The sequence below is a fragment of the Poecilia formosa genome, unplaced genomic scaffold (genome assembly GCF_000485575.1).
Source record: "Poecilia formosa unplaced genomic scaffold, Poecilia_formosa-5.1.2 Scaffold351, whole genome shotgun sequence".
Taxonomy (NCBI): Eukaryota; Metazoa; Chordata; class Actinopteri; order Cyprinodontiformes; family Poeciliidae; genus Poecilia; species Poecilia formosa.
This window is the reverse complement of record NW_006800290.1, coordinates 466,067-486,516: the sequence shown is the minus strand read 5'-3', so window position 1 is coordinate 486,516 and position 20,450 is coordinate 466,067. Positions and strand designations below refer to the sequence as shown.

Genomic DNA, 20,450 nt, shown 5'->3' with positions numbered 1-20,450 from the left:
ATGGCGCTGATTTTATGACCACTGTGGTTTGACTGGATGCTCACAGTAACCAAAACAATTTTAATAGACGTCTCAAAACAATTAGGCTCCCAGTTTAAAGCTATTTCAGATTGTAACTCCTTCCCTAAAGTTAAATCCGCCTGCAGGCTCTTCACACGCAGAGGCTTGACGTGGAAACACGAGGGTTAGGTGCCTTTCTGCCTCTTGCAGTTTGCAGCAATTGGCTCGTATTTCTAGCCGCTCAGAGAAGCTGGAGTTTTGTTTTAATGTCATTGTTAGTTTCTGCAGTGAGAAACTCAGCTGCTCTCTGTCCACCCCCTCACATATTCATATCAGCAGAATTTAAGAAAGTATAATTAGTTGGAGCGATTAGTGGGAGGATGGGATGTGATGCCGTGATTTTATACAGTAAGAGCAGAGGAGTGTTTATGTATTATAATATGTGGGCTGTCTGCAGGGAGCCAGCAGAAAAGGAGATTCTCCCTTCAGCAAATATGGACGCGTTTATGTTTATCCTTGATATCGCTGAAGTGATTAACACAAGAAAAAAAAAACTTATCCACTGGAGGATAAATGTGAAGCAAAACTTTTAAAAACTTGAGAGTCTGTGGTTGTCGGACTCGCCCTCCATGTTCTGCAGAGAGCCTGCGCTGACTGCGGAGGCCCCGTCGGCTCCAGATCGGCCATGTTGGTCCGTTTCTGCACCTCTGATCCCGGACCTGCGTGTGGGCTGCAGGGCTGCAGGGAGCAGCTGTGTGGGAAAACAGCAGCGAGGCTCAAACTCCACATCCAACGCAAAACATGCAGCGGACCGGAGGAATGCTGACGGCTTCCCTGCAGAACCTGCTGGAAGGCGGAGCGGCGGGCCAGGACATTTCTGACCCATTTGATGTCTAACCCGTCACTATTTGTAAAAAAAAAAAAGATCAGAATCTCTTAGTGGTTTAAAATGTTTTTACACATAAACTCTGAAAAGTGTGGTGTGCATTTACTGTCACCTTCTTTGACTGTGATACTACATTATGACAGATGTAGACAGAGAACAAAGAAGAAGAGAAACGTTCTGCCAAAAAACTGAAATTTTCTAGAAAAACTTGGAAACTTCTAAGTTTGAAAAGTCGAAGACTTGAGACTCTGAAATGTCAAAGTTTTTCTAGACCATTTCTGAGATTTTTTGATGGAAATTTACTATTTTTTATCTACAACAGTAGTCTTCATTATCCATCCATCCATCCATCCATCCATCCATCCATCCATCCATCCATTCATAAAACTCTCATCTCATCCAGCAGCCATTGTACAGCGCATACAACAGTAAAACCAGCTGACCAAATGTGCTGGAACTCCGTTTGGGTTGCTAGGTAACAGGATTGTGACTTAACAACCCGGAAGTTTTTGCTCAGTTTCCAGACAACAGAAAACTTATTGCCAAAAACCAACTGTGTGTTTTTTTAGTGCTTGTTTTTAAAAGCAGATGAAAACCCAAATGGAAAGCACATAGAAAATGTGAATTTTGCATAATAGGTCCCCTTTAAAAAAAATAAAAAGATCAGCTCTGTGTTTGCAGAGCGCTGCTGGTGCAGGTTGTTAAACTGTGCTGCCATCTGGTGGAGAACACAGGGAACAGCAGAAGCTCTCATCTTTCCAGTCCCGCTGAATGAATCTGGTTTAGAGCCGCTAATATGTATCAATATGATCCAACCTGTGGAACAAAGACAACTGATCATCTTTGATAAACATCTACAGTGGGACATTTGCTGTCATTTTTAAATAGAATCCCAGTTTTATGGTTCATCTGAGTGTAACATAAAAGCATACAAATTAATCAGATTAGACATCAGATTACAGTGTTTTTATGATTTTTTATTTCCATAATTGATTGAAATACATGCCTGTTTAAAGAAATAAACTGCTAAGTTTCAAACTAAAGATCTAGTTAACAAACTCACTAACTATTTAGCTTCAAACCAGATGTTTAGTTAGCCAGCTGCTAACTAGTTTGGAGCTAAAACTTATGATGCAAACTAATATTTAGCTAGTTAAGAAGATATTTAGTTTTTGACTAAATATTCAGTTCAGAGCTACATTTGTATCCTGAAACTGTGACATTTATAGATGAATGAATAACATGGTGAAAATATGACTTTTGAACATGAATCTCCATTAGTTTTTCTCATGACAGAATAAATAAGTGAAGTTAAGTTTTGACTGACAAGCAGAAAACCACAGAGTTTCGTCCTGTTGGAGAATCAGAGTCACTACCTCCTGTCCAGTGGTTCCAGTTTTATTCAAACATATTTTATTCAAGCTTTCTGCATAAAATCAGAAAAGAGCAAAACAGCAAACAAAAGCCTTGATGAGAGGAGAATCCATTTCAGATGAAGGTCAAAGGTCATCCTCATCCCTCCTTGTGGAAGGTCGTTCCATCTGGTTGCTCCTTCCAGCTCAGGCTGACGCCTCCTTCCACGCCGTCGTCCTTCAGCTTCTGCCCAAACTGACACACAAAGAACTGAGAGTCCTGGTCCGGTGTGTGTGTGTGTGTGTGTGTGTGTGTGTGTGTGTGTGTGTGTTGAAACTTTTACAGGAATCCTGGAGGAGGATGAGGGTGTTGTACCTTCATCAGCAGGTCTTCCAGCAGAGCGGCGTCGTTCAGGTCCAGAGAGGAAGGCGTCGCCACCTTCAGCTTCACCACTTGCTGTGAAACTGGAACCAGAACGTTTTGCTCTGATGAAGAACAGAGAATAACTGAGTTATGATATTTCTGGCCCCCACCTGCCAGTCGTCCACATTCTGGCTTCAACATGATTCACAGATTCGAGTTTTTGGAAAATCAATGCAGCCGAAATTAAAAATGTCTGAGTTTTTATTCATATTATTTATTTTTTGGCATTTTCTGCCATTTGATTAAATGTCTTAATTAAATGTTTTTTGTTTTGTTTTGTAATTTGTAATTGTTGTAAAGGTGTAAATGTGCTACATAAATAAACTTTGATATTGTCTTGTGTTTTATTAACTTTATGCTCGTTATTTAAAAATAGTTCAACCTCTCTGTCTGTGCACACAAATGAATCTCCACGTTTAAATCCTAACAGGAAGTTTCGAAGGCTTGTGACCGGTCAGGTTTTCGCTTTGCCCAACACTGCCCCCTACGGGTTTGGCATGTTTAAAGCAACGATCAGCGGTGAAATTCAGTGGCTTCGTGGATGAAATTTTTTATTAAATCAGTCAGGCATGGATGAAATTATTTTATAGAATTCAACATTTCATTGATTTAAAAAGACCCCACTGTGTTTGGACTAGGCCGAAATGAGTCAGAACTCACCCCCGTAACAAAAGAACGGGAAGTTCCAGTCACAAGGACAGTCCTCCCACTTTCCAGAGTCATCAAAGTTTGCTATGGTGCATTTCTCTTCGTCGTTGTTCGGCTCCCCTGATCTCCAGTAAGTGAACGCGGGCCTGGTTCCGTCCACCCAGGCCAAGGAGTTTTTGTTCAGCCCGATCCAGGCGTAGTGACCCGGCGGCATCACCTGCTTTATCTTCTTGTTCTCTGACAGGTCTCTGGCGATGGCCAGGTCTGTGTAATGCTGCCTGCAGTTGGCCAGAGCGTCGGCCCAGGAGAAAAACTGCTCAACGAGGACAAACGTTACGTCCGCTCCTGAAACGAGAACCCAGAGAGAAATGAATCCGTCTCAGAGGCAGGATGTGGAAATCTGAAGCTGGTAGCAGATCTTCAGCAGGCGGGAAAGAAGAAGAAGAAGAAGAAGTCCAGAACGCAGAGAGTTCGGCGGACATGTTGGATCCTCACCGCTCACGTTGGCGCACACAGACTTTTCGTTGTTTCCACAGGGCCAGTCGTTCCACAGCCCGTCGTCGTAGATCCGCACGCAGTCTTCAGGGCGCTGCTTGTTGTCAGGTTGTCCTTGCTGCCAGTTTCTGAAGTTGGAGTCTCCCAGCTTCTGAAACACGTTCGGGTCGGACAGCGACCAGTTCCAGCTGTTCGGGTCGTCCAACAGTCCGATCCAGGCGCGCTGCAGAGAACCAGACCCTCAGGTTGAGAAACCTGAGAAACAAACAGCCTCCAAAGATACTTTATGATAATAAACTTTAAAACAGCAACTTTTTACAGAACCGAGACAGGAAGGGATTCAGGCCTTTACCTAAAACTGACGGATTTTTACTTCTGTAATGAATAATTTATGTTTCAGAGATAAAAATAACAAGTGTACGAACATTACATGTAGCTTATCCTCTGGTGATTTAAGCTTTATTGTGTCAGCGCCAAACTGGGCAAACTGAAGGAATCAACATGTTTGTTTTCTAAAAATTATTTTATGCACAATTTAGACAAACATATTTCCTAAAAATTATTTTGTAGAAATATCAAGCAGACCCATGAGGATCTCAGAGAACTGGTTCTTTCTGCACCGAGTCGTTTTGTGAAGCAGGTTTTGTTTTTTCCTCTTTTCCTCTGTCAGGTTTGTTTCTGAGCAGCGCTGCTCTTCCAGGATGCAAAACTGCTTTTTCTCACTTAATTTACTGAAACAAACTTTATTCTAAACATCTTTGAAATTCTGGATACTTTCTAACAAAGTATTACCAGACAAATTCTGAAAAAAATCCACAAACTTCTAATCTTACGAACAAAATATTAGAAATAAAATCATGCTGGAGGTTTTTCTTCTTCCTTCTTTAAAACAATTTTTATTTTTAACTTGTCTTAATTTAATATTCAGCTGACGCAGGTTTACTCTCCTCTAGTATTCATGTGGATTTTATTTCCATCACAGTTGTAAAGTCAAACAATTTATTTCTCAAAATTAAATACTAAGTTATTTAAACATGAGTCACTGCTGTCTATCATCAAACCAAACGGTGAAAGTTTTACACAGAAATCCAGAAACGTGTCTGTTTACATGCTTCGCGTCTCCGTTGACCATCTGCTTCACGTCGGTCATGTCGACCAGCGTCGTCACGTTCTCCAAGCTGCTTAAGGTCACCAGGTCAGCGAACCGCTCTCTGCAGAAACTCTGAGCCGCCGTCCAGTTCTTCAACTCGTTGACGTAGAAAAACTGATGTTCGGCGAGAGACGAGGCGGCAAACAGCACTGCAGCACAAACGCATCAAACATTTAGCTTTTGAAGCATTTCATTTTTAAAGTTTTTAAATATAGAAAATAATAGAAACATCATTTATTGTCCCTCTGTGACATTACTGAGCTGCAGGCAGGTGGAAGCAGATTCACATAAATGTAAAATAGGAAAAAAAAAAAAAAGGGACTGTGGAGGATGACCTAAAGCAGAAATAAACCTATATGGTTAATAAAATAGTGTAACAGAGCAGGATTATTAAAAATATATAATAAGTTTTGCTTGAGAAATGCAGTTTTAATCAGGTTTAACTCTGTGAGTTAAAAAAGCAAATTATCTTGGTTTATAAATGGAGAAAAATCAGACAGTCATGTGAAAACAGCAAAAAGCTACAATATTCTGTGGGATAAACAACTAAAAATATGTTATATAAACGGACTTTACATATTTGCTAAACTTGGTAGAAACAGTAAAAAAAACTGTAATATTCCATGTTATGTTCTGTTAATAAAAACAATTGTTTTAGAATAAAAGTAATTAAGTTTACTAAAAGAAAACTTTCAGGTGTGCAGAATTAATTCACATCAAAAATGATCAGATAAAAGCTCCCAACTTTAGACCGATACTTTATGGATCAATTGCAAGATAATTAAATTCCCATTGAATATTATCCCAGGAGAAAAACAGCATGAAATGAACCGTCTGAAGCCTGAACTTACCTGCAGCGGCTGTGAGGTACTGAAGAACCTCCATCCTGGTTCCTTTGGGTCAGAACTGCAGATCTGCAGCTGCTGGATTTACTTATCACACCGGCGTCACGCACATGCAAACGGAGAACCAGACCGTTTGCATCCTCCGCCCGATGCAGGCAGAGAAATCTGAACGATTCAAAGTGCTTCATTTCCATGATTCTCAAGTGACTCGCTTGCCTGAAGGTTTTAATTATCCGTCATAAATCAAACCTTCACTGAAAAGCTGACAAATTTCACTTCAACAAGCTTAACATTCACAATTTCCACCTAAAAGCTTTAAGATATTATTTATTTTATTGATTCTGTTTCAAGTTTGTTTTTCTATTAATATTATTTTCTAGTTTGGTGGTTTAGACATTTCATCATAAAATCAGAGGTTTTTAAATAGGAAAAATCATTTTAAATTATGGCTTGGATTTAACAAAGAGACACTGAAAAAAGCTACAATTGCAGCAACATGATCTATGAAATCATTTGGATCAGTAAATCACAAAGACCAGTTTACCGTTTGTGGTGTTTTATTGAAGCTTCAGGTAAACAGAGACACTTTCTACATCACAACATTAAACTAATTACATCACACATAAATGTACTATCTGTCTACTTTAAGAGGATTATGGGTAGAAAACAGCAAACCATGTTAATAAGGAACAAAATATTTTCAGCAGACACGTCTTCCTGTCTGCTGACGTCACTCATCCTGGTGGAAGATCCTCCCGTCTGATTGGCCGATCCATCTCAGCTGAATGTCTCCTTCCTCTCTGCTGTCCTTCTTCAGCTTCTGTTCAAACTGACAAGCAAAAAGAAAAAATATTTTATGAACGCTGGACAAAATCTTTCCCTCAAGTTCCTGGAAGCTGTTTTACATTTAGGCTGACCGGAGCAAACAGGCAGCAACTGGCAAAACGCGCTGCAAACACACACACACACACACACACACGCACACACACACACACACGCGCACACAGAAATAGAAAACTAATACGAAAGAAAAACACAGCAAACAAAGAAAGCAGGAGGGACGACATCTCAAATACCACATATGATGCAAACAGAATTACTCCAGACCACTAGGGGGAGTCGCTCACCAAATCCAAACCAGCATGTCTTGATTTAACAACGTCCAGAAGAAAGTTGGAGGAAGAAAAAAAAGCTGCATTTTACTTCCTATCTTTTCCAAACATACAGTATAATTACAGAATAGCAGCATATTTACATGGGTACCTACTCTAGACTCCCCCTAGTGGACTGGAGCACTTTTATTTTGAAAGTCTACTTCTGGTTATTGGTCAGTGAACATTTTACACCGTCTAAATATTTAGCTTTGAGCAGAATGTTTAGTTTGAAGCTGAATATGTAGTTTATAAGATAAACATGTAATTTTCATCTACATATTAAGGTGCTAATTAAATATTTAGTTTGAAACTGTGACGTTTCTAAATGAATGAATGATGCAGTGAAAGCAGGACTTCCCCCTCCTAAATAAGTACATTATTAGTTTTTGACAGCTGTCCTTCTGAAACCAGGTCAGTGTGAATGAACTGCACCTGCTGCAGCAGGTCTGCCAGCACAGCCGGGTCGCTCAGGTCCAGAGAGGAAGACTTCACCAGCTTCACCTTCACCACCTGCGTCGAACCTGGAACTTTAAGAAAACAACAGCCGTCACACACAACGTATTTATGGCGTTTTACATTTTACAGTTAAAAAATGAAAATAAATCATTTTTGGCTTGTCATAGTCATTGATTTGGGTTTCATCGGCTCTTCGACAGTCACGCAGCGCCACAGGGATGACGACAGTTTTTGTATTATTTTTACTTTGATGTGTTACTTTCCGTCAGACGTTCATGTTTTAGCTCAGCTCCTTCTTCAAATCAGACAGGAGGAAATGATCTCATTTCTGCAGATGAACCTCCATCCTTCTACGTCTACGTTGCCATGGCTACTGAACAAGAGACTCAAACTCAGAGTGAACAGTTCATTAGGGAACCAGTCCTGGTTAAAGGCTCAACCACCTCAGCGCTTGTTCTGCTTCATTTAATACAACAGAGTACAAATCTTTACATGATTCCTGGCATTAAATAAAACATCAACCTTTTTTGAGTCATTTCGTGTCATAAATAATCACATGTAGTTCCACAGGGATGGCGACTCAGACCACTTTTCTTTTCCTCTTCTGTCCAACTTTTACATTTTTACACCACATCACATTAGAGAGATAAAACTCGGCTATGAGCTCTGAACCCAACTGAGAATTATAATTTATTTTCTCAATTAGATTAATCCTGTGTAAATACAGGTTAACATTTGTTGGTTACTTCAGAATGGATGTTTCCGGCTGTAGAAATGCTCCAGATCTGTTTGAGATGTAAAAAACTGATGTTTTAAAAAGTCCCACTGGGAACAAATGTTGCCTCAAAGCACTGGGCAAGACAGAGATTCAGTTTATTAGCAGAAATACATATTTAATGTCAGTTTAATGGAATCTGCTGCTGTAAGTCAACAGGCGACCGCAGCAAAGACGACGGTTGAAAAAAAGTTTCTTCCAGTAATTTAACTAAAACCTTTTGAATGTCGTAAACAGAAACGACGTGAACAGAAGGAGAAATGTTTTTTCTGACCATCGTAGCAGAAGAAGGGCTGGAGTCTGGAGCAGAGCTGGTCCTCCCACACGCCGCCGTCACTCGGCGCCAACACCGCACAGTTCTCCTGCGCTCCGTTCGGTTCTGTCGGCCTCCAGTGGCTGAACGTGACGTTGCTGCCATCCGACCATGACCAGGAGTTTCTGAACAGACCGATCCAGGCTGCATTCTGTCCAGCGGATTGGACTAGGACCCGTATCTGCTCGCCCTCCGATGAGCTCCTCACGCTGGCCAGGTCAGTGTGATGCTGCCTGCAGAAGCTCTGGGCTGCAGCCCAGCTCATCGTCTGGTTGATGAAGACAAATGAAGCATCGTGTCCTGAAAATATTCACAAGATAAAGTCAGTTTCACCCTCCATGGTGTGTGAAAGCTTTGACCTTTGACCTCCAAACAATCTGCTCTTTGCTTGTTTCAGCTTTGAAGTTAGAAAATGATTGAGTTTTGGGTTCAGCCGTGAGGATCTTGTATCAATAAGTCGTTTCTCCAGTTATTGGTGGTTACCATAGCAACCGGCAGCTCCTCCCCCTTTGCTATTAGGATCAGCTGTTTTCTTTACAGTTGTTATGTTTTAACACATATTTCAGACACTTTTAATCATATAGAGTGTTTCATGGGTGATTTTGTTTTTATGTTTGTAACTGTTGTCATGTTGAATGTTTGTTTAGTTTTACAGATGCTGGCTGCTCATTGGGAGTTATTGTTTTGTAGTTTTTCAGTTATTTACTGTTTTGTTTAATGTATAAGAAGCAGAAGCTGCTGCACCAGGATACATGTCATCTCTCCTACCATCTCTTGGTTACCGTTAATTATGCCAAATACAAATATTTAACTGGAGCTAAATATAAATATTAAATTAAGCCAAACATTTAGCTAGTTTATCGAGGATGCAGACAGATGAGAATCTTCATCCTCACCTTGTACGTCGCAGCAGATTGGTGTGAGGAGTCTTGCACATTGCAAATCAGCGAAGTTTCCAGTGTCTATCATGGCTCCGCAGGCCTCTCTTCCCATGTAGTTGTTTGGTTCCCCAGGCTTCCACTTAAAGAACGCAGCTTCTCCGTCCCTGTGGAAGTTGGGGTCAGTAATGGACCACCTCCAGCTGTTCGGGTCGTCAGACAAACCGATCCAGGCTCGCTGCAAGCAACACAAAACTCACCTGAACTCATAAAGTATGTAAAGTTATTATATAAATGCACAAACAGTTCTGCCTTTGCAGAAAAATGCTGTTTTTATTTTTTACTGTCTTGTTGCACCAGTGCAGGTTTTAGACCAGATTCTAACAAACGTACATGATTGAAATCTGAGCTGTCGTAGACCATGGTGTCCAGATCCACCATGCTGGTCAGGAGCGTCACGTCCTCCATGCTGCTGACCGTCACCAGGTCCATGAAGTTCTGTCTGCAGAAACTCTGAGCGTCCGGCCAGGTCATCAACTCATTGACAAAAACAAAGAGGCGTGGAGGGCGAGCCGCGGCGACACACAGCACTGCAGCACAAACACACCAACAGCTGAAACATGCAGAGGCGGAGCCGCTTCCTGAATTAACACGGGAAACTTCCTGTTTTAGGGCAACAAGGATAGTCAAGACAGAGCAGCTCTACTTCAACATATTTTACTCCAGTAAAAGTAAAAAGTAGCCGTCCAAGGAATTACTCAAGCAAGTGGAAAAAGTTTACTCAACTGATCAAATAGTTAATATTTAAAAATTACATCATCAGATGGACCAAAATAAAACGTTAAGTGGAAGTTTTGGTATGTCATGAACAAAAATGACAATCATTTATAAAATTAACAAACAATAAAATCAGACAAAAGAACATTTTTCCAAATCAGTTTTTTTTTTCTACAACAAACTTTAACAAAAACTGCAGGTGTGTGTGTGTATGTGTGTGTGTGTGTGTTTTCAAGAGTTACTCACATAAATATAACTAGAGACATAAATGTAACCAGTTGCTACTCAGCTCAGGTTTGAGGTCTGATTGGATGAACAAAGTTTTTGCTGAATTCATGAAAAAAATCTAAAAATGTTTTTTCTGAAAAGTTGAGCAGCAGTGAGGTCACGGCGCCGTTAGCATCTCAGCTAACGCCTCAAACTTCCTGCAGTTTTTACAGAAAACGAATAAAAAACTTTGTGAGAAATGCATTAATCTGCCGTTTTCCAGCAGCAGTTTATGCTGGATTTTGAACATAAATCTCGTGATTTAACTGGTCCGTTTGGACCGAGAGGGCAGGTTTGGGGAGAAGCGGCTCCATCAGTGAGGATTCAAACGCTGAGTTGGATATTATCTTGCTTGTCCTGTTGAATCTGCTCTTTAAACTTCCTTATCCTGAGTTTCAACTCTTTGTTTAATTCTGACTTTAATGATGGCGGTTACCTGGGAACAATCAGCTTTATTGATATAATCTGTGCAGATTTAATTCATGCATGTCAGATTTAAATTAATTTTTTGTTAGAAATTAAATTTTTTCCCTATGACCCAAATCCTTTTCTGCAGGTTTCACAGGTTAAGTACTTTTACTCAGTTATATTTACATGAGTAACTTTTTAGACGAAATGTAATTTTAGGAGTAGTTTTAGAACTTTTTTTGTTCTTATTACCTTTACTTGAGTAATATTCCAATGTCAAAGTGAGACCTCGTGTTTGAACACAATCTTTGTTGTTTTGCTGTTAGTTTCTGTCTGCTGAGATATAAATATGAAGTAATAACTATATATTGTCACTGGAAGTTTTTTACCCTCTTCTAACTTATGTATATATTATGATGTAACAATTTAATACATTTTATATTGAAAAAAAGGAAAAGTGTTTTTTTCTGGCTTATTTTGATATTTGTATTCATTCTTTTAAATTTTGCACATAACTTTATACTTTTTGTCTGTTGGAAAATGTAATTTTTAAATATGAAACCGGATGTTTTGATCTGTTAGCGTTTTTTCCAGATACTTTTTCACTCTTGAATATAATTTTAGGAGCTTCGTCCGCCTGCAGGTTCAGCTGATTTTGTGGCAGAAGATCAAAACGTTGCTGTCATGAAACAGACGGGATCCGTCTGGTTTGTGCTCTTTAGATTGTTTTCTCTGCAGCAGCAGCAGACAGATAACAGTCACTTTACGGATCTTCTTCTTCTACTGATGCTAACAGTGACGTGTTGCTCAGATTCTTCTGCGTCTGAACAGAAAGAACTACACATAATGTTTTAAGCAAATAAATTTAATAAGCACTTAAGATGCATAAGATAAGATACATGAATGAATAAAATGCTGTCAGTGTTTCATCCATCACTTTAAAAAATGGTAATAACCTCAAATTATTCCCAGGGTGCAACAGGAGCATAAAATCATGAGATAATCTGGATCTGAGACACTTACAGGCAGCAGCTGTGACGAAGCGCAGCGTTTCCATCCTCCTGAGTTTTTCCTTCAGCTCAGTCAGGCTGCAGCTGCTTATTGTATTTATATCACTGCTGTCACGCACATGCAAAAAGAGGATGCAAAGTCTTCCTATTCTGGGTTTTAATTCTTGATCCATTTAATATACTTCAAAGTATTCAAACTACTTTTATTTACATATTATTTACAAGATGCTTCAGAGTCAGAAAGGATGAAAAACATCTTTAAACCTTTTAGCACAAAATTTACCCCAAAACCATTGATGCGCGATCAAACCTGGTTTCTATGAACACATTTTAAACTCACTTGTTTCAGCTGCCACTGCTAAGCTCAGACAGACACAGTGAGACTTTCTGAACAGATTTACAACATCACTTTTTCTGTTTTTGTTGTTTTAAAAAAGAGGAAGATAAAAAAAATGTTTTTATTTTCAGGTTTTTCTTCTGATTCTTTTCCAACGCTCACACAGTAAAATCACATTTTATATGATTCATGTAAACAAAATGAAAATTGGTTGAATATATGGGAAGGTAAATGAACCTGATGTGCATTAGCTTCCATGTTGACGTAGCACTTTAGCATTAGCAAAACTAATGTTTGTGATGAGTGCTTCAGTGTTAGCGCAGCTAGCTTCTTAGCTAGCGGTTCCCACCATAGATACTTATCATAAGTTGTTCTTTTAGATTGAATCTAATTGAAATTCGTGTGTTTTAATAACTTATATTTCCATCTGCTGCCTGTTAAGCTCAGAAATACTCACTAGATGAAGCCTGAATCTCTAAAAGGATGAAAAACGATGTTTAGTTTGAGTCAGCCATGTTTTATTCATCCATTCAGACTCTCAGACCTTCTGTCTATCAGCACACAAAGAAATTATGATAATCACGTCACAAATATAAACTTTAGATTTGTGAAGCTGGAAGTCTTTAGAGGAGTCCAGTCTTCCAGTCTGAAGCTGATGATCACTCCTGGTGGAAGATTTCTCCTTCCAACGTTTTCCTCCAGCTCAGCCTGACGTCTCCATCCGATCTGCTGGCCTTCAACTTCTGTTCAAACTGAGACGCAACATTTTAATTTCTGACAATCAGGACAAAAATAATCCACATAACAGTGTTTTCATCACACATCATGCAACAGGTAATAAGTTTTTTTCCTCAAATCCCCACAGATGTTTTCTTCTGGACAGATTTGTTTCCAGTAATCAGTGAATTGACGGAAACTCAGAGCTGCAACCAAACCCAGCGAGCATCAAGCTGAGCTAAGAATTTCAGATTTAAACACAGTGGGGGATGTGGGTGTTTTAACACACTCACTTTTCCTGCAGTTTTGCTGAAAAACTTCTACGGTGTTTTATCTGTGCCAACAGTCTGAGCGAGCAGTGAGACTGATAGGAGCGCATCCATCTGTGAGTAAACAGTCATTTATAAATCATGTTTGCTCGGTGTTGGTCTCTGGTGCTGAGTTCGCCTGAGACCCTCTGATTCTCCTGCTCTGTGTATGGAATGCCAACGCGATCAAAAATGCACAAAATTTCATGTGTCTAATTAAAATAAAAACAGATTTTTGCACCGTCAGGAAGGTAATTAATACCAAAAAATAGTATTTTATTTTCTCAAAGAACTTTTCAGCTGTATGGAAATTAGTGTATTTTGAAAAACTGCAATGGAAACATTGTTTTTGCATCTCATGATGAAGAACCAGATGATACTACTTGAGGAAAACACAAAGAAGAAGACAACAGGAAGTGGTAGGAGGATCATGGAGAGATTTGGGTTTTAATGACCTACTGCACAAACAAACTTATTGATGTGTGATTTTAATTTAATTTCTTATTTTATTGAAACATCACAATTCAAAATTGTGTTTTTTTTGGCATAAGCAGAATATTGACAAATGTCTGAGATCATTTGTAACGGAAACACAGCGAGTGACAGACTCAGTGAGTGTTTTCTTCTCTGCTGTTTGCTCTTCATTTCGGTTTTAATGCAGAAATGCTTAATTTGTATGTTTCTTAAATAATTGTACTCCACAGTGTTTTCATGCTGTGATTTTACCTTTGCTGTTTGGTTACTTTTAATTTAATTGCTTTGATTGTCAGTTTGCTGTTGAGCTTCCCCAGTGTGGAGCCGTAAAGCAGATTTTTGTCCTAAGCCAGAAGCCGTACCTGCTGCAGCAGGTCTGCCAGCACAGCCGGGTCCCTCAGGTCCAGAGAGGAAGACTTCACCAGCTTCACCTTCACCAGCCGCTTTGAACCTGGAACTGTGACAAACAAACTGGTGTCACAACTTTCTCCATTCGACATGAAAACTGTTTTTAAATCTCGGTTTGGCATCTTATGACTGATCTGGGTTTGATGGACCGGAGAATTGAGGTCGTAGTCCTGGAGCGCCACAGGGACGATGACTCGGATCAGTTTTCTTTGCATTATTCTTACTTGAGTTTGTTTCAGATTTAAACGTAAATCTCAGCTGTTTATTCCTTCATAACCTCCTTGTTTATGGCAGTATTTTTTCTACCGTTGTTATGGTAACCAGCAGGTCGGTTTCCACCTTTGGGGGGGAATAAAAGCCGTAAACTGCCACGTTTTGTGTTTAAATTGGAGGCATTTATGAAACCAGGCTTCTGTCCTGATCTGAAAATACTGAGATATTTCACAGAAGAGGAAAGTTCATCTGTTCCAATCTCTTCAAAGTTCTGTAAACTCTGAATCACAGGCTGATGCAAACTCTGTGGAGATTATATTTCCTTTAAATTTGTTTAAGGATTTAATGTGTGTGGCTTTTAGAGAAGCAGATGGATGCAAAGTGACCGTCCAGATGACGGATGGACGTTCTGAAATAAAGGATTTGCTTTTTCAGTATTTTAACTAAATCCTTTTGAACGTTGTTAGCAGAAACAAACTGTCTGAATAGAAGATAAAATCAATTTACTGAGAAAACCTACAGAATCAAGTCTTACCTGCGTTGCAAAAAAAAGGCATTTTCCAGGAGCAGGGCCAGTCCTCCCACCGCCCGCCGTCTGCAGGAACGGCGGCTGCACAGTTCTCCTCCGACCCGTTCGGTTCTGACGCTCTCCAGTGGCGGAAGGAGGAGTTACTGCCATCCACCCACACCCAGGAGAGTCTGTACAGACCGATCCAGGCCTGAAGCTCTCCTGCTGATTGGACTAGGCCCTTTATCTGCTCGTTCTCTGACACGGTCCTCACGCTGGCCAGATCAGTGTGATGCTTCCTGCAGTGGCTCTGGGCTGCAGGCCAGCTCATCGTCTGGTTGATGAAGATCAGTGAAACATTCTGCTCTGAAATCATCAGCAGATAAAATCATTTCACCTTCAGTTTTCCTTCCATGGGAGCCGCTGGTCGTCTTCTGAGCCACCAACAATCAGTCTGTCCTGTGATCACAGCTGCATCTCCACTGATCATATGATTGCACAATTTGGCAGTGTGAAAATAAATCTGTTTAATGGAAACATTACAATTTCAAAAAAACTTGTTTTTCGATACGATTTAGTGTTTGGATGAGGAGATTTATTTCACAAACTGCAATGGAAACACTTTTCACGTCACACGAGTCACATGACCAACAACCGGATGTTACCACTGCCAGAAACCACGAAGAAGAAAACCACAGGAAGGAGTTGAAGGATAACGACCCAGCATGTTTTTTAATAACTTGTCACGTAATATTAATTGCATTTCACACTGCTATTCTGAAATTGTGCTTTTTTTTTACATAGGCAGAATATCAACAAAGTTTCACACACATTTATAATGGAAAGTCTGTGGCTTAGTTCTTCAAGACATAGAACAACAGGTCCCTCCACCCAGGGCGTAGATAGGTCAAGGGTCAGGAAAAGAGCCGCTGGCATTTCTGCAGACCCCAAACATCCTGGACACAAACTGCTTAGACTTTTACCTTCAGGCCGGCGCCACAGAGACGGTTTCCTCTGTTCTGTCGTTCTGTTGAACATAATGAACGTCTTACAGCCTGAGTAATCAGCTACTCTGCAAATATGCATATTTTCACAACCACAAACTGTCTTTTTTCTTTCCTTTATGTATAAAAACAGAACAGCCTTGAAGATTATTCAGGGAACAGAACGACAGAAGAATCTGGAAGGAAAGATTGAAACCAAACAGCTTATGAAGCAAAACACAGGAGAAAATAAACTACATAAAATGACCAATAACTCTGAAAAACTCAAAGGTCCAGAGGAGAATCCAAAATAACACAAGGAACAAGAGAAACCAGGGTGGTGACACAACAGGTGAAAAACCACAGCAGCATTTCTGAGAGGTTCCTGGGACTCGTTAAGTCCAGGTGTGTTAACGAGCTGATGGGAGACGGCTGCTGTGATTCCAAACATTTAAAACGGCTGTAAGCAAACTTCTGAACATCATGAGCAACAAAACCAGCAACCAGCTCTGGAGCAAACACTCCAGATACAAGACAACAAACATCTACTGATCAGAGCAGAAATGGGAAATAAAACTGAACACTGTTAAAGATAATATTTGTTTTGATGTATAAAGGTCAAAATGACTCTATATATCTGGAGGATTTCCACTGTTTGGTAGACCTTAGACCAGCTAATCCACATTAAACAGGTGAAGCAAACAAAGATTAATATGAGAAGCAACATTTTTCCACTTGTTGTTTGAGGAAAATTCTTTCGATATTGATAATAAAATAACAAATCTTTCTTCATTTCTTCAATACAAGCTCAGAGGAAAGGTCAAGAGTTCATCCTGATGAATTAATTTTTGAGCTGTGCTGTCATGTTCATTAAGAGTCGTGTCAGGTTTGGTCTGATCCTCTCACCTTGTACATCGTGGCAGATCACTTTGGCCAACATCTGGCAGTGGTTGTCGTTCCAGAAGCCATTGTTCCACATCCCGACGCAGCTTTCTGCCCCCAGGTAGTTGTTTGGCTCATTTTCGGCCCAGTTCCTGAACGCAGCTTCTCTGTCCCTGTAGAAGTTGGGGTCAGTAATGGACCACCTCCAGCTGTTCAGGTCCTCAGACAAACCGATCCAGGCTCGCTGCAAGCAACACATCACATCTGAGTGAAAACAGCGCAAAGACTCAGCTTTAACTTTTAACTACAAGAAACTGTGAAAGGACTTGGAACAGCTGTGCGTTTTCAAACGTACATGTTTGAAATCTGAGCTGTCGTAGACCATGGTGTCCAGATCCACCATGCTGGTCAGGAGCGTCACGTCCTCCATGCTGCTGACCGTCACCAGGTCCATGAAGTTCTGTCTGCAGAAACTCTGAGCGGCCGGCCAGGTCATCAACTCATTGACAAAAACAAAGAGGCGTGGAGGGCGAGCCGCGGCGACACACAGCACTGCAGCACAAACACACCAACACTCAGTTCATCTGCAGCTCATTAGCTGATTGTGCAGAGCTGGTTTCAAATCGACCATCTTGGTCCTGAAAGGGAGTAAACTTCATTATTTTCAAATACTCCACTATTTTTTACATTCACAAATATTCAAAAGCATTAAAACAGCTCACTTCACATTATGAATGAAGTAGATTTGCAAAACATTCATTCATTAAAAAAATCAAAAAAATCTAACAAACACAAACAGATGACCCCAAAACCCACCCTAAAGTGATAATAAAAATCAGTTGGCTCCTCAGACAGAGCATAGGATGGAGGCCAACAGCTGCAAACGCATCAGTCAGAGAAACATCATGGAGACACATGAATGCTGCAAACCCAAAATACTAATCCAACAGAAAAACACTGGAAACAACAAAAAATCCCATAAAGACAGAAAACAGCAGCAAAAAGCTGCAAATAAAAACTGCTGCACCCAGAGGAGGCAGAAGCAAAAGAGAGAATTCAATAGCATGTATAAAACTGCCTCCTGACCACCAGGGGGCGTCAGTCACCACACGGACCGACATCAGTACAGACTCCATGTCATGATTTTAACGGGTGTGAATGAGAAAGTTGGAGAAGAAAAGAAAAGTTTGTGTCTTTTACAATATTACAGATCGGTGTGCTGTGGAGGCGCAGGGATGAAGCACAACCTACATATGGAGGCCTCAGGCCTCGACGTGGCCGTCGCAGGTTCGATTCCTGACCTGGCAACCTTTGCCGCATTTCCCACTTTCCTGTCAACTATCAAATGAAGGCCACTAGAGCCAATAAAACCTTTAAAAACAATATTACAGATCAGCAGCATATTTACAGAGGTAATGTTACACACTCCCTACTCCCCCTAGTGGTCTGGAGGATTTACACTTTTTGGAACAGGTTTGTAGTATTTAACTTTTTGCTTTTTGTTTGCATTATTTTAGTTGATTGTAGGATTTTTTTTTATTTTGATTGCAGCGTTTTCTCGTTTAGTTATTAAGAACTAAACTGACAGCTGAAATGTGTTTCATGACGTGTCGTCGTGTTTATGTCTGAGTGACGCTGCTTTGGGCGTTTCGTCCTGACGCATTACACACTCAACAGGCGGAAGAAAAAGTAGTTCCCATCAACGCTGCTCAGTCTGAGTTTCTTTCTATCGTTCTTTTGTTTAGCTACATTACCTCAAGTGACTGAAGTACTGAAATACTTGGATTTGAGAATTGATCTTATTACATAAAGGTATCAAAAGGCAGAAGCATCAATATTTCAGTATCAATCTGCACATAACTGCTCATCATACTGAAAGCCATTTATTTTAACCACAAGCACAACAAATAAAACAATAATAGTCAAACTTTGAATTTATTTTGTGAAAGTCAAATTTAAACTAACACATCTGGATGTTCCTAACTATTATTATATCATAAAAAGTTATTAAATTTAGCATTTTCTATGTTAATCTTAAAGTCTGAGTTTGTCATAAGTTGTTAATATCAGCAGAGCAATAAAACTTTGAGGTAATTTAGAACTGCAGATACGTGTTTTTGAAAACACCGAGTATATTTTAACAGAGAATGTTTTATATATTCACCTCCTGACCTCACAGTGGTAAAAATAAAGCGTTAAGAGGAAGCAGGCGAAGCCTTACGTGATGCAGCGGTGAGGAAGTGAAGCGCGTCCATCATCTCTGCTGCTGCAGCCTGTCTGCAGACCTGCAGCTGCTTATTGTTGCACTTATGATTCTGTTGTCACGGACATGCAAACCAATGATACAAACTATTTGCATTTTTTGCTGACAATACCTGAAGCATTCATGAAACTTCATACTATTCAAACCAGTGTCATTTACATCCTATTTTACACATCACTCATTTCCCTCAAGACGCTCCAAAGTTACTGAAGAAAAAATGGAAAATATTTCTCCGAACCAGCCTGGTCAGATGTAAAAAGTATTCAACCCCTAAAGCTGGAAACGGCTGATGCAGCTGCCATCAAACCGCCGTTTCCCATCAGAACCCTGGTCGGCTCTGATTGGATGAATTGTTTTAGTTCAGCACAAACTGCCTGTTTCAGGACATTAAACAGTTATTCTGTTGTACTTTGACTACGCCACTTCAGTTTTCTTATTTGTCATGTTTTACTTCAAACACTCAAATCATCTGAGCCTGAGATTCAATTAGTGCCTGATTGATTTAGTTTATTTAATTTATGAGAAGAAAACTCTTCGACGACAAAACAATTAATCCCAAAATGATTCGTACTCCTGTAGATTCAGATCTCAGTATTTTACAATATATTATTATATTACAATAAATAGTAAACTGCTTTGTTTACTATTTTTGTGCCATTGTACACATATGGCACAAAAAGCCATTTTGGATCTGACTCTACTATTTTAATAACTGTACAGAAATATTTCTGATATATTGTAAATTTAATTCTTGGTGCAACGTTTTGCAGTAAATGTTTAAATGTTTTAATCTTAAAAAGAAGGAATTGTCTGGTCTGGAAATAATTTACATGGAGACGAGTTTGATTCACCGGAAGCTGCTATGCCTACAACTGCCACCAGAGGGCAGACGTAGCGCAGTTCATCAATGCGACTGTATTCTGAGCGCGTGGTGATGAGATTATATAAAAACAAAATAAATAACTAAATCCATTGTTTCTGCCTCCTCAGGAGTTTAAAGAAAACGGCAGACAGGAAACGCATCAAGATGTTTGTCAGATCTTTGTGTTAAAATGACTAAAACATATTTTTACATAATATCAAAGAACCATGTTAGTCAGACTGAAAACTCCTCATTCTGTTCTGTTAAACACAAAGTTTCACAGATTAAATGTGTTTTAACACGAAGCCAAGAGGGTTTTTAAGGAGTGACGTATCAGTAATGTACAAGTCTATGGAGTTAGTTTTGTTTCACAATTATTCAATCAAAAAAAAATATGTCAAACAAAAATAGTAGTATTCAATAAAAAAAATTATGTCAAACAAAAATAGTAGTATTCAATCAAAAAAAAATATGTCAAACGAAAATAGTAGTATTCAATCAAAAAAAAATATGTCAAAGCAAAAATTACTAAGTTTTTTTTTTTTTCACTTTTTTTTTTTGTTTTTGGTTGAGTCTTTTATTTTTGGTTGAAACTTTTTCTGAGTTTTTGGTTGAATGGGCTCTTTGCACCTAAGGCGTTGACGTCACATCTCCAGG

The 20,450-nt window shown here is 39.6% G+C and overlaps 3 protein-coding genes across 3 annotated transcripts; all 3 read right to left on the bottom strand.

The window, feature by feature from the left end:
- Positions 1-2,276: 2,276 nt before the first annotated feature.
- Positions 2,277-5,881, bottom strand: LOC103153486 (macrophage mannose receptor 1-like). The gene is made up of 6 exons (XM_007574423.2): positions 5,807-5,881; positions 4,914-5,104; positions 3,806-4,028; positions 3,323-3,655; positions 2,615-2,724; positions 2,277-2,494 (listed from the first exon to the last, which is right to left on the bottom strand). Exons 1-6 carry the CDS (start codon positions 5,838-5,840, stop codon positions 2,399-2,401), a joined length of 987 nt encoding a protein of 328 aa, XP_007574485.2. The 5' UTR covers positions 5,841-5,881; the 3' UTR covers positions 2,277-2,398.
- Positions 5,882-6,360: 479 nt separating this feature from the next.
- Positions 6,361-11,885, bottom strand: LOC103153485 (macrophage mannose receptor 1-like). Its single transcript, XM_007574422.2, has 6 exons — positions 11,852-11,885; positions 9,770-9,966; positions 9,395-9,614; positions 8,460-8,798; positions 7,387-7,481; positions 6,361-6,629 (listed from the first exon to the last, which is right to left on the bottom strand). The coding sequence occupies exons 1-6, from the start codon at positions 11,883-11,885 to the stop codon at positions 6,531-6,533; spliced, it is 984 nt and encodes a 327-aa protein (XP_007574484.2). The 3' UTR covers positions 6,361-6,530.
- Positions 11,886-12,674: 789 nt separating this feature from the next.
- LOC103153483 (C-type mannose receptor 2-like) lies at positions 12,675-18,938 on the bottom strand. The gene is made up of 6 exons (XM_007574421.2): positions 18,890-18,938; positions 17,024-17,220; positions 16,693-16,912; positions 14,831-15,169; positions 14,037-14,131; positions 12,675-12,927 (listed from the first exon to the last, which is right to left on the bottom strand). Exons 1-6 carry the CDS (start codon positions 18,924-18,926, stop codon positions 12,835-12,837), a joined length of 981 nt encoding a protein of 326 aa, XP_007574483.1. The 5' UTR covers positions 18,927-18,938; the 3' UTR covers positions 12,675-12,834.
- Positions 18,939-20,450: the final 1,512 nt, after the last annotated feature.